The sequence below is a fragment of the Ambystoma mexicanum genome, chromosome 3p (genome assembly GCF_040938575.1).
Source record: "Ambystoma mexicanum isolate Mex_15411 chromosome 3p, UKY_AmexF1_1, whole genome shotgun sequence".
Taxonomy (NCBI): Eukaryota; Metazoa; Chordata; class Amphibia; order Caudata; family Ambystomatidae; genus Ambystoma; species Ambystoma mexicanum.
Window position 1 is genome coordinate 899,607,452 of NC_090925.1, and position 14,104 is coordinate 899,621,555.

The 14,104-nt window shown below is 45.5% G+C and overlaps 1 protein-coding gene across 4 annotated transcripts in view; it reads right to left on the reverse strand.

Annotated features, from left to right (window-relative positions):
* The window catches only part of TOX2 (TOX high mobility group box family member 2), a 1,178,640-nt gene that overhangs the window by 32,390 nt on the left and 1,132,146 nt on the right, over positions 1-14,104 (reverse strand). For all 4 annotated transcript variants that reach the window (XM_069652135.1, XM_069652136.1, XM_069652137.1 and 1 more), the window contains one exon: positions 6,103-6,492. In XM_069652135.1, coding sequence (XP_069508236.1) covers positions 6,103-6,492 — 390 coding nt within the window. The remainder of the gene's footprint in view (positions 1-6,102; positions 6,493-14,104) is intronic.

A 14,104-nucleotide genomic window follows, 5' to 3' on the forward strand; every position in this document is an offset into this window, starting at 1 on the left:
CTGTATTCTGCAAGAACGTGATCCATTTAGGACTCTTCCACAAAATATGAAAAGTGTTTGCTCAGCCTGATCTTGCACCCAGTTGTCTCATTTCCTTTGTTTGTTAGCATCCTGCATTTTCTCCCCTACCAGGTGCCATGACAACATGGTGTATTTAACCTCTGTTTACTGCAATGCCGCAGTATGTGGTCACTGGAGGGTTCAAGGGTTATTTTCTTACACAGGCTATGAAGAGTAAATGGATCGTTTATTCCCCGTTATTTAGAGGTATAGCAATGTTTATCTAGCATTTAGCATGTGGGATAGGCTGTTCAATCTCCTCAGTCTTGGGAGGATCGCTCAGGGGCAACATGCTCGCTGTGGAAGCAAGACAACACAGAGCAACACGGATTCGATCCCCGGGTCCGCGCTTTGAAACCTCTGGGTATTAAGCACGTTATAAATAACCTATCATATCATATCATATCCTCTCTGTCTTAGAAAGGTTAGAAGCGATCAGAAACCGCATGTGTTGAGTCCCCTACGTCTTGTGCAGACTACAGCTCAAAGCCATCGACGGAAGCATGGACTCTTCCGTCTTGAACACTCTCTAGGGTCCATGGCCACTAGCAAGTAACACATATTCGCTCCATAACATTCAATCTGGAGTTGTTTGATTAGAGCCAACAGAGGTGGTTTCTATGATTCATAGAGTTCTCATTACCCCCATTGGCTTTCCTCATCATAACCTGTAGTACAGATAAACTAAACTACTCCCCCGGGAGGTACATATCCACCTACACACTCTCCTAGAATCCCCATTTTCTTCTGTCTATGGAAGCTCTGGTGGTGGTTAGCTGTAAGAGTGGTATGGAGCCTTCCCCATAGCACCGAGACTGGTTAAGTGGTTTCCGAGGGGGGCAGTGTAGAGGTCCCAGCCAAAGAAGACTGCCCATGCACCAATTCTAAACCGGGGAAGCCAGGCAGAACCAGGGATTCAGGTTTGGCCGATCTATGAGATACTCTGCCAACGCAAGCACAGACCGCTCAATGGAGGGCCCCTTGAATGCTGTTCGATGGGACATGGTAGCAGCAACACTAGAGCAGCACTCTATGCTGAAGGCACACGCGAGATGAATGCACACAAAGTATGCATGTCTGGACTTCTCCTTCCTGTTCAACCAGTCCATTAACCTTTAATTCACTTGGCAACGACACAGGAACCAATTGAAAAATCATAAAGTGTCAGCAGTGTTGACAATGGACCCTGCAGAAGCCCTCTCGACAAGGGTAAAATCGTCTGGGAGTGAATGATGCCGACACACACTCTGATCCACGGTATTACTGGGAGGTACATTCCTAATTAGGCCCTAGTAGGAGTTCTGGCCAATGTAAAGGCATGTATGGGTTTCCCAGGGAAGTGAAGAGGTATGTCTTAGAGTGTTGTATTCCCCACCGCGTTGTGTTCTTGCCCCCCTTTCTTCAAAGAGATACAAAATGATCTCACATGGGGATGGGAAGAACCTTATTAGATAATGTTCACAGATTCTTGAAATTGGTATATCCATTTTAGGCAGTGATGACCAATTCCCATTGACAATAAATGTGGGCTCTATTCTCCCTATCATTGCATTTATTTGTAGCTTCTGTGGCGGCAAGTCTGGGGGGAGTGATGAACAGGCATGCAGCGGCTACCTCATCTTTTTCTAATCCAGATTTCAATTGGGCTAGATACAGTAGATACAGTAGATAAAAGCCTCCCTCATGAGACTTACTTCTCTTGAAGTGCCAAAACCTCTTGCTTACTTGAGAGAATTTGTCAAACAGGTAGCAGCAGCAGATCAACAGCTGGTTATTGATTTTCATAATTGCTTCCCCCCACCCCCACTTTGGCGATGAGCAGATCAAAGGATTTTGAACACTAGAGCCTCTATGATTCAGTCTTTAAGACCCATCATTACAAGTGAGTGTTTAAGGCTATAGAGTCTCTCAGTGAATTAACCTTTCTGGGCTATGCCCTCCCCCTTCTCTACACCAGCATTAATGTTGAATGTGCAAACCCTATCCTATTGGCAGATGGTTGTCTGCTCATCCAATGTCCTGTTTGGTGAGCAATTCCATTCCTTCTTTGACACTTAGGAATGATTCACTGCACCCTTATCTAAACAACTGACAGGTTCATTCATCCACTCAGAATCTGTTAGCAAACTACACCTACATCATTTACAAGCTTCTTTTGCAGCATAGTTAGATTTCTCATTTGAAACCCTATGAGATGCTGGTGTCCACTGGTGGGAGGTTCTCCTTCCTCCCAATCAAGTTCTGAAGCTCCATACTCATTTGACGTGACTCACTGCATCTAATGCTCCTCCTGCCTTTCCATGGCTTGGGGTCAACTGGCAAATGGTGGCATGTATTTTTACTGTCCCATGGGCAAAACTCTATTTTAAACCTTTGGTGAAGCATCTCCTGGACCACCGGCCATCAGAATGTCAGGACTATGTGAAAACAGTTCTAGTATCCTGCATTCGTAATAAGAATTTGTACTGGTAGTTGGATGATGCCAGTTTGTTCAAGGGCAGCTCTTGACTGTAGATGCAACGCAGAAGGTTGTGGGGACTACAGCAAGTGTTAAGGTTTCTACAGCATCTCTCGCCTCAAAGCAGCAGTGTGATTTGTCCAATTAGGTGGTAATCACAGCAATATTTCTGATCCACAAAGCTTTTGCTCACTAGTTAGTTGCTCGGTTGGTTGTGGTTCAAACCAACAATATATTCAGTGGGTCCTATAAAACACTGGGGAAGACTCCATTCATATCCCTCGAGTGGGTGTCTCCTCATCATTGCATTTTCATGGAAAAAGTTCTGTCCCTGTCAGGGTCCCACACTATGGCGGTTCAACATGTGCCTGGAGACAGGATAAGCAGAGAATTTCCAACCTCCCACCTTCTCTTCTTCAATCCAGAATTTTTTCTTCTGGCACTCCTCAGGTTTTTGGTTTCTTGGATAGTTCGTGCTCCATCCAGCCAGGATTTTCATTGATCCCTGAACTGCTTCAGCAACAACGACCCTCCCAACAAATGACATGACCAAATTACAGTCAAACGGTCTTCTGTTTGCATGTATTCCCAAACCCTTAAATTCCCCAAGTCCTTTAAAAAATGAAGAGCAACAGAGATGTGCACTAGTCAGCTCTGGTTTTCCCAACAGTGTGGCTTTGGCAGTCCTAAAATCCAGCAGCCTGACACTCTGGGATTCCATAATCAACACTGGAGGCCTTTTCCATCATGGTGTATATCTGAAAGTTGGCAGCTTCTCACATGTCTTTGAATTTGATTTCCTTCAGATTTCTTGTGTTAGCCTCAACAGTTTCCATGCTGAGCCTGGGAGCCCAGTTGTCAGATAATTCTTGGAAAACTGGGTACACGGGGTGGGGAGTCCTGGGACAGACAGCGCAGCATGCTTCTCAACCTTGCCAGTGGTTTCTGCTAACTGCCTTTGTTTCGTTTCTTGTGCTAGTACAGGGCCACCCTTTAGTTCTGCAGTCTTTGCAGTTTCTTCCCTTCAAGCCTCTGCCACAGTTTTACTTTTTTAAATACCTTTCTTTTGAAGGCCTAGTTGTAATGACCCACATGTCTGCTTATTCGCCTTGATGAGGTGTGGTCCATATTCTTTTTAGAGCCTCACCTATGCATCTGGTTCTATGAACCTTGGCTGCGAATTTGCCTAATGCATTTTCGCTGAATTTTTTACTTTATTTGCAGAAAACTGCAGGGGCCGCTTCTCATCTCTTACTATCCCCTCCCCCATATATACCTTACCCCCACTTACCATAAACATTTTGCCTAAAAAAAAGTGGGAAAACAACTCAGTGAAAAGGCATTCAGCTAAAGTGGGCTAGACCCCACTTCTTACCACTGACTTTGGTTCTCAGGACTTCTCTGTCTTTGTCCCAAATAAATGTCCACATTTCATATGCAATTGGACTGACTACTGCTCACTTTCTCTCCGGCCCAATTCTCTGCAAGAGATTACTTGTGCCATTTTTTTGGGGGAGAGGGCTATGCTTATATCCGGAGAAAACATCGTCTAAAATGAGAATTTTTGATTGCCTTGGTCAGTGGTGGCCACTTCATTTAGAAGCCTTAAGCAGTGACTTTATGGAGATGGGTCACGAAAACAAGTGTGTTGTCTTACATGCACTTAATCAGAGGTCTGATGGCCTTATGGACAGAGTCGCAGGGCATTTCATTTGCAGACACCATCAGAACCGCCAGATGGACAATGTCAATCACATTTGTATCTCATGATAGATTCTATGGGCCTCATTCCGAGTATGGCGGTAAGGGATAGCGGCCACCGGTAACGAGACCGGTGGCGGTGATCCCTTACCGCCATACTCCGAGTTCCCTTTGCGCCCTCGCCCTTAACGCCTGCTTTGAGCAGGTGTTAAAGTCGAGGGCGCAAAGGGGCCTCCAAGCCAATAACGGTGACCGTAATGAACGGTCACCGTTATTTGCATCTTCCCCATTCCCATTGAGCCCTATGGGGGCTCATTTGGGAATGGGGAAGAGCCTTGGTGAATGGGGAATTACCGCCCCGCCAACCTTGGAATGGGGCGGTAATTCCGCCATCCACCAAGGCGCTGCCGGTCCGGGTACGGCGTCAACCAAGGCGTTAATAGCGCCATTGGTTAGCGCCGTACTCGGAATGAGGCCCTATGTGTCTGAGGCATCTGCACATGTTAGTGTTGCTGTGATTAACTCGGATTTAGCCTGCACACTGCTTTCATGATTAAATAGACAGGTGTCAGCATGTCAGCTTGGAGTTTTTTGTTGGATCAAAGTCTGGACGTAGCTTACATCATTATACGATAAACACCAGGACGAGAAAGATGGATAGTGGAAAGTATTAAGGGGGAAGACCACCAGGGGAGGTTGGAAAACCAAACAGGTGGAGAGAGGAGGGAAAAAGTGTGGTGTGGGTTGGAAGCAATGAGGAGAAGCAACATGCACGCTATCCACATGAAGAATTAAAACAAAGGAGGGGTGGGGTTGCGAGCGAGCATGCGGTCTGGATTCTAGCAAGGGGGATTCGTAGAGAGAAAGAGGAGAGAAAAGTCAGATGGTGTAAGAAGGTCCCCTAGTTACGAGACTGTTTCAATGTATAGGGGTGGTAGATAAGGGAGGGGTGACTGGAACTAGAGCTAGAACCTGACCACATTCTCCAGAGTAACAATAATCATAGATAGAGCAGGTCATGTTTACTCTGGTAAGACCAAAGCAATGGTCTACCTTGCCATCTGGCTCCCCGACCATAGGATTTGCTACTTTGAGCGGGCTAGTTCTTTGCTGGTGGTCAAGCACCCATTCCTGCTAAATTGTGTTGAATGCTTGGATAACTCCACAGCCCTGGCGACACCTGTAAACATCCTTCACCAACATGCCTAAGAAGGCAACCATATGATTGGACCCAATGTGGCCCATCAGTACCTCAAAGATACAGGACCAGAACAGATGTGATTTAAATCCTTGAGTTCAAGACTCGAGGACCATGGCTGTTAAGTCTGCCTGCTCCACCGCACAGCAGGGCACAACTTGAAATAGGACATCAAATTGTGCAAAGTGAGGTATATCCTTTTTGTGGCACTTTGAATTACTAAGATAGTAAGCTCACCACTTTTGTCCTTTGTCACTCAAGAGCAAACACATGACCGGACTACTTTGTAATAACGCTATGGCATTTATGCTCTTGCAATAAGTGCAAAAATCTGCGGGTTTGAGGAATATAATATTGCACAGCCAGATTCTGTGTACACTTCGCTCAGTGCAAAACCTTAGTCAGAAAAATATCCAGATGAGTAAACCATTGGGTGATGGGACAGAGACTATGTTGTTAATTGTTTTACCAAAAGATTTTAGTTATGATCCCAAGTTCCCCACTAAACAAAATGTGTTTCGCTGAACAAGTGACGTACTCCTCAGTTCATTCATCTGCAAAAACATTCAAAGTAATAAAAGGAGTTAGAAACACTGTGCCTGATCACACCAAGCACCGTATGAAAATCTGTATATTAATGTCTGTCAATTTTCTGTATCCAGTATCCCCCTGATGATGAACTCACCTGCTGGCCAGGTGGCGAGGAGGTCATTGGTGGTGCCATGGAAGGCGATAAAATGGATTGTTGCTGGACTTGCTGCATGTTGAGTGACTGGTTGAGGATGGAGCTCTGTGGGTGGCGTAAGGTTAACTGCTGGTGGAGGGGTGGGCTGATCTGGAAGGAAGGCGGGGGCGAGGCGCTGATGCTGGGCAGCATCGATTTGGAGTTCAGGGTCCTGGAGAGGCTGGGGTGGGTGCGGTAGCTCTGAATATCCGCTGGGGAAAGGAAGGAGCCGAGCCCGGGATATGGAGAGGAGGCCTGCGGTGGCATGTTGTACATCCCCTGTTTTGGTAATATCATCTTTGATGGTTGATTGGTTTGGGAATTTTTTGCTTCGCCCTGCTCGCTGTAACTCTGCAAAGAAACAAATACCAAACATATTCATTTAATGACTTTTGTATTGATCACTCCATACATCACACATGTTCCTCCTGTATTGTTACAGTTCTTTAACCATTTTCAACACTTTTTTCTGAGCTTATTTGGGATTCACAGATGTTGAAGATATATGTATGAACAGACATGCAAACCACAGGTGTTTGTTTCGATGGCATGGGTTGGACAAGAAGGCTAGAATAATAAAACAAAGGTTTGCGGGGACCCCCGATATCTTGATGCCCAACCGCTCTTCCTTCGACTGTGGCACAATAATGTTTGCAATGCTAGTGTACTCAATACTTGTAGCGCCTGAAGGCTGTAAAAACTATTGTAAGCAAAAGGGCCACTGGAAGATTGTATGTCCCAATCCATCAAAACAAAATGTTTATCCCCGCCAAAAGATCCGCCCCATTTTCAGATGTAGGCTCACCGGCATTTAAAGCAAGTATGTTTACACCCATTGCTCAAGTAAATGATCAGTATTAGGTCAGTCTGATGGAGAACCATGTCATGAATCCCCTCATTATTACCTGTAGATCAAGAAGACCTCTATGTTCAGTGTGTTATAGGCAGCCCGTGTGGTGTTTTGTGGGCACACGAGTTAGCAAATCAGCCATACATTTGGACTATTCATCAGACATCCCTTTATCTTCCACTGCCAATAATGCAGTAAGTCTTTCTAATACACTCATGCCTCATCCTGTCCCTAAGCCTGTACCTGTTATGTTAGGCCTGATCACCGGCAGACATGCATTTTTGTTGAGCCCTACTGCATGGTTAATCATTTAGGTCGAGGCCTCCTCTGAAAGTTGAACTGCACAATTTACTGTACACAAGATGGTCTATTCTTAGATATTACCCGCAACAACACTGAAGCTGTATTAGCAACACTGCAGGCAGTTCTCCTCCAGTCCCAAATCCCAGAGAAGAAGATTTATCTCCAGAATGTGTTGAATAATTGCCCCAACTCTCCAAGTTCCTATGGTCATCACAGGACACATCCTACAAATCCTACCTAAATAACGGTAGACCAATCCAAGAAGTTGCCGAATTTCACAGTATCAGTTATGGCACGAAGCAGAGGAAGGAATAGCCCCTGTCACACAGTCGCTCTTGAATAAAGAATCAAATTCCCGGAAGAAGTCCCAGTAATACTTCCATACTATGCTGCCCATAAAGAAGCCAGGAAGGGAGAGTTATCGATTTGTACAAGACGTCTGTGCTGTCAATGCTGTTGTGTTGCCCTCCTTCCCAGTAGTCTAGAATCCATCTGCCCTATTATCCTGCATTACATCATCAGCTTCTCACCTCACTGTGTAGATCTTTGCTCTGCTTTTTTTTCCCTTTTCCCATACACCAAGAGAGTAAATGTCTTTTCACCTTTTTGTATCACAGGATCCCATACATTTGGACATGCCTCTCACCCTCGTTTTCCCAACAGTTACAGAGCGCCATACATGATCTAAAACTCCACGGGAAATCTGTGTTCGTATGTGTGTGACTCACAGTTATGCCTCACTTCCTTATCACACTTAAAAACAAAATCCACTAGGGCCAACTACTTTCCCTCACAAGAGTTACAAAGCATCCAAGCAGAAGGTGCAATTGTTCAGAGAAAGGGTACATGACTTGGGGCAATCCAGTATGGCAAGTCAAACTATTATCTAACAGCACAAATGAGGTATTCTCAAGGCACAGAGATGCACAACAATAACACATAGGTGTGCCTTTTTCGCGCTGTCAGGATGTTGTCGACAATAGATCTTAGGTTGTGCAGAACTTGTCAAACCACTAAAACAGTTTGCTAAAATAAACACCATAGAGCCCTTAGCATGAATTCTAGGGTTGGCCGATTAGAAAAAGGAATGGATTCTCATTAGCAGTTTTCACACTAAACACAGTTGCTCCTTATGGTACAGCCCTTGACCCATTAAACATAAAACATCCTCCTTCTCTTAGATCGATAGCTGGAGCCCTCTTAGTGGTGCAGGACAGTGAAGGTATGGTCCTATGATATCCCATAGAAGTGCCTGTTCCCATGCCATCACTGCATTACTGTTCTAAACAAAGACTCAACACCTTTCATTGTCCCACATAACTAAATAGGAGATCCTACTCCTGAACCCTTCACACATAACATGGATACGTTGCCGGACTACTGACTCAAGATTCATTGACAACTAATTCCCGTGACCGTGAACCCCATGATGTTGTAGTTACCCAACAACCCAGCGTGGATCTCTTTGATACCCCCTTGTAGAATCTGAATTGAATCTATTTTGTTGGCTGGTCATGTTCCCGTTATGAATCATCAGGGAAGTTGATCGCAGGATATGCAGTAGCAGAAATACTTGACTATCCAATGTATTCTCTGTCAAGTTATCAGAATTAATAGGCAAAACCCAAGCAGGCATAATAATAGGCCAGAGAATCATCAGGATATATTCAGATTCTAAGTATGCCTTTGGTTTAGTGCACAATTTTGATCCATTGCCTAAGCAGAGAGAGCTCCTCATATCATCAGGTTCTCAGATAACAAAACGTTAGTATTTGTCCACACTTTAGATGCCATTATGTGACCCAAGCAGTTAGCAATTATGGAGAGTGCAGCTCACCAACCACTTAATGATGAGATTACAAGAGCGAACACTTTAGACAATACAGCTGCTAAATGGGCATACAATTCTGGTTGTCAGGCTGAATATGTATTAAGAATAAAGAGTCAGGTCCAGATGCCTTCATTTGCCTCTTTCAAAGAAGTACCTTTGGAGAAATGGACATGGTTGCCTAGTCTTGCCAAAGGTATTTCTATGAATATTGGCTCGCAGTTATCACAGACTCACCCATGTAGGAAAAGGGGTATAGCACCACCTTGAATCAGGATTGGTAGGCACAGACTAGTCCACCATGGCGCAGACCTCCTACAGATGTATGTTATATGTCAGCAAAGTAAAGTTGGAAAGAAATGCACATGGATTTCAAATTAATTATGAACTCCTATGTGAAGAACACAACCGATGTGCTTAAAATACTGGACCTAACGTATGTACAGGATAAGGACCTACAGGGGAGGTTTGATGTGGAAGCCCCCTGCACAAATATCCCATGGATAGAATGTTTAAAAGTAGTGGAGAGCTATTTAAATCTAAAACAGTCCCAACTTGTTTTATTGTAGAGTGTGCCAGGATTTTCCTGACTGTTAATCACTTGGTATTTAAAGATCAACTGTACCAACACGTAAAGTGTACCAGTATGGGTGCAACTTTTGCACCAGACATAGCGAATTTATATATGGAACATTGGTCCATATTTCGATGTGGAAAAGATATGGGAGTGTGGTGGAGTGTTCATTGTGTGCAGTACCTACTGTCTTTTTTCCATTTCCACCAATTTGGAGGAGGCGGGTTCAATTTTAAAAATAGTATCCCGGACGCTGGAGTGCCTCAGGAGTGTGGTGGAGTGTTATTGTGTTCCTTGTGGAGCCGGAGGAGCCCTCTTCAGGACAAACAGGATTTATTCCAGTCAATGAAGATCTGGCCCTCCTGGACTTCAGGTAACCTCTGACTTGCGTGCTGCCTGTTAACCTCCGCTGTGTCTGATTTGGCTGCACCAACCATTAGAAGTCAAGTTTGATTGTTTATTGCTCCTCATCACTCTTCATCGCCTTTGATGGTCTAAACCTCTGTGCCTTCTTTGTTTGCAAGAGGTGCGGACAGGGGGGAGAGACGGACTAAGGCTGCTCCTTGAGCCGTCGGGCGTTCCCGGTCCCCCTATCTCTGGGTCTCTGGAATCTTTTCATGTGGACTGGCCTCCGGAGGGCCTGATCTGTTTTTCTATTAAACCAACAATACAGGATGGGGGCTGGCAGTATCTGCCCTGGATTTGTCCCCCAGATAGTTGTGGACTCCTGTGACCAGTTGTTTTTTCACCATCTACTATTCATGTACTGCAACATGCCGGAAGGTCCCACTGTATGCTTGGCATTTAGATATGGAGACTTTCTAGTGGTGTGGCGCCCAAATTCTTTTATCTAACTTTCTTATTTCATTTTACAACAGTTCTAAACAGTTTTTGCCTATAGGGTGTGTGCAAGGTATTGTGTTGTGTTGCTCCCTACCTTCATCACCAGCATGGTGAAATGGAAAGCAAGGGATGATGGGAGATCGGGGGAGTTGGGGAAAAGTGCCAAAAAAACGGAACAATTGAAAACGGCCTGGAAGCTTGCCAAGGTTAAGCCCCATCTTTTGCAACGTTCCCTTGATTCATATTTAGAAGATATGGCTAGCAAAATAGTGAACCGCATTTCCATTACCGGAAAAGCTACAAGGGAAGCTACTCCAGGCTTAGGAGGTAACGCCAAATTTCAGGACCCTCCGTTCCCTGTTATGGAGGTAGATAAAAATGCAGAAGTGGGACGGGGATGGGACCCAGGATGGAAGAGAGGGTGGAGCGGAGGGTGGAGTTAGCAACGGATCTATTGGCGAGTAGCCATATGGGCGGGAGTCCGGACAGGGAACTGATCCAGGATCTAAATTCCTCCTATGCGGGGTCTGGGGGGGGATGCTGTGGCTGGAATCACTTTTAGATGCAAAGATCAAGCCCCTTCAGACTGTTTTGGAGTCATTGCAGGCATTTAAGTCTGGGATGATGCACACACTGGCCCTCCCAGATGACTCAATTAGAGTTTTAACCCAAAAAGTGTCGGGGGTAGGGACAAAGTCAAATGGCAAGACAACATCCGGGGAGTGGTGAGCGTCCTGGCCAGGGCATTGTGGTTGGTGGGCCAACGAAACGGGCAAAGGATAAGAAAATAACCCCACAGTTAAGTTCAGTAACTGTTAACTCTAACACCATGTGGACTGGGAGGTCTGACTCAAACTTTGGGCATTTGATAGGGCATACTGGGGCTGACGTGGGTATAGGAATGCTGGAAAAAAGTATTTTGAATCTACCACCTGCAGCTGCCCCTCTTGTGGGGATGATCATGGGTGTACCGGGGCACACCAAGGGTGGTTTTGAATATATTATTTCACTAATGAATAAAGTGACCCATTTGATCAACTCCAACTTGAGCATTGACCCAAGCCTTATATTAATGGCAAGAAGGGTGGGATGGGTAGGCCAAAAACCCAAATGTATGGAAGCGGTTTGTATAGTGGTTTCCTTCTCAGACCCAACGATGGTTAGCTATCTGGTCAACTCTAATCTGTCCAGAGGTTTAAAACCAAATGGCTATAGTCTCCATAGTAAGCTGGTCTCTTTAGATTTGTTCTACTCCTGCACAGGGAGGGTGGCTGTTTCGGGGAACGGCGTGGGTGAACCTGTTGGGAGAAGGGAAATATCGAGTGATGCCCATGCATGGGGGCCCTTGTACCTTTCTTTTGGCCATAGATTTTTGTCAGAGTGGAGGTCCAATCCCAATATAGAAAGGTTGAACCCACAGAGGGGAGGGGCGCTTATTACTATTTGGGTACAGTTAGTTAATCCGTATGGGGCCCTAACCTCTTGTGAAGATTTGGACTGACGTACGGCAAAGTGGCCTAGCCAAGTTGACCAGGAGGACTGTAAGGGGTGGGAGGGCCAGAGTCTTGAGATTTGGGGGGGAACAAATGCTACCGAAAGCGGCCGCCTTGGTGGCTAGCTTGCTATCCCGGAATATAATTTTGAGTGGGAAACCACTGTGGAGACTCTTGAAGACTCAAGATGTTATTCTCCTGCAAGAGACCTGGGCCCTGGAGACCCCATTGCTAGATGGCTACACATCATATGGGATCCCAGCAGGAAACAATGCAAGAGGAAGATGTTATAGGGGTCTGGCCATTTTTATTAAGGCCTCGCTAACCTGCAGGGTTAGGGTAGTGGAGACTAAGATGGACTACCTACAGGACCTATGCATCGTACCCCTAAGGGGGACTCAATAAATATTTTGAATCTCTATAATAGTCCCCATAAGGCTGAGGCAGAAAGATTAGCCAAGGTTAAGGTGTTTATGGGTGAGCTACTCCTTAACAGGAGGAATCGCTAAGAGCAATGCATTTGAGGAGGAGATTTTAACCTCAAAATGGGTGCATGTCTGCCAAAGGATCTATTAGACCTGTTGGAGGATTGGTCATTGAATATCCTCTTGCCGAAGATGAAAGATGAACGGGTGTGTGCTAAGGGTCTTCAAAAATGTTTTTGGCTCTTAGAATGGGGATTGTGTACAGTGAACGGACGCTTAGCACTGATATACTGGGTAATCTTACATTCAATAACCATCAGGGTTCTTCGACAATCGATTATTTCTGAATCTCTCTAGAATTGTGGGATAGAATTGTGGGTTTTGAAGTGCTGATGGATGTCAGCAGCGATCATCGCCCAATCTGTCTAAAATTGAAGGGTGTGGTATGGGAGGTAGGCCTCCAAGTCACTCCTGTGTGCTTGATAAACCCGAAATTTGCCACGACTAGGAGAATTAAATGGGAAAGAATACGGGATACCAACCTACATTTACACATTTTGTCGGAGAACCTATCCCTTATTTACGACATCTGGATAGTACTGCAACCTCTGGGTATGTAGTCGAACAGTTTACAAAGCTACAGGGGGCTTTGCCAAGGGCTTTACGATCAATTATTAGAGGAAGGAGAAGCACCATACAAGAGGGTGGTTTGATGAGGCATGCACCAACGCTAAGAAAGGACCCTTAAGGGCCTTGAAAGCGCTGATCTGCACAAGAAGGGAGATCGCTCAGGCCAGAATGCACTATCATGGGAGCTAAAGAGAAGGAAGAATGAAATTGAAGGGGAAGTATGGGAGGGCTTCCTAGACACCTCAAGGCGCAATGACCAGAAAGCGTTTTGGGAGTTTGCGAAAGGGGGTTCAACCACTGCCAAAAGGGAGAGGTCTAGCGGCACGCATGTGGAAGATGTGGCATGGGTGGAGTACTTTGCAATCTGTTTGGTGGTGGGTCTGAAGTTGAAAGTCATGGGAGAAGTGACCCTCCATTACAGTTTAGGCTAGAGGAGGTGTCTCGGGCCATCACGCTACAGGCCCGTAACCAAGCACCAGGCCCTGATGCGATCCCTGAGACCTCTTTCAGGATCATTTGGAACTTCGGCCCCCTTTGTTGACAAAGGGTTTTAATGCGTGTATGAATACAGGCTCATATCCACCCTCGTGGAAATCAGCTATTATTTTTCCTATTATTTTTCCCATCTCACTACTGGACACCTCTTTTAAAATCTTTTGAAGGGTTTTGCTGGGGTACATTGAGTTCTGGTTGCTGGAGAGGGCGGTCCTCTCTGACATCCAGTTCGGTTTTCATCCCGGTGTGGGCCACTATGGAACAGAGCCTTAATCTTTACCTACTTGTTTCCAATTCAGTTTTTGTAGGGGGCAGGGAGTATATCTCGCTTTCATGGATCTGAGCATGGCCTTCGACAAAGTTGACAGATCAAGGTTGTGGGCCGTGCTCAACTCCATGGGTTGTCCAGAGGACATTTCAGTGGTGTTACAGGTACTACATATGTAGAATGAGGCATGTGTGTGCAGTGGTTCAGGGGGACACTGCACCACGTGTTTTTAAGGTCGGGTGTGGTGTCAGTCA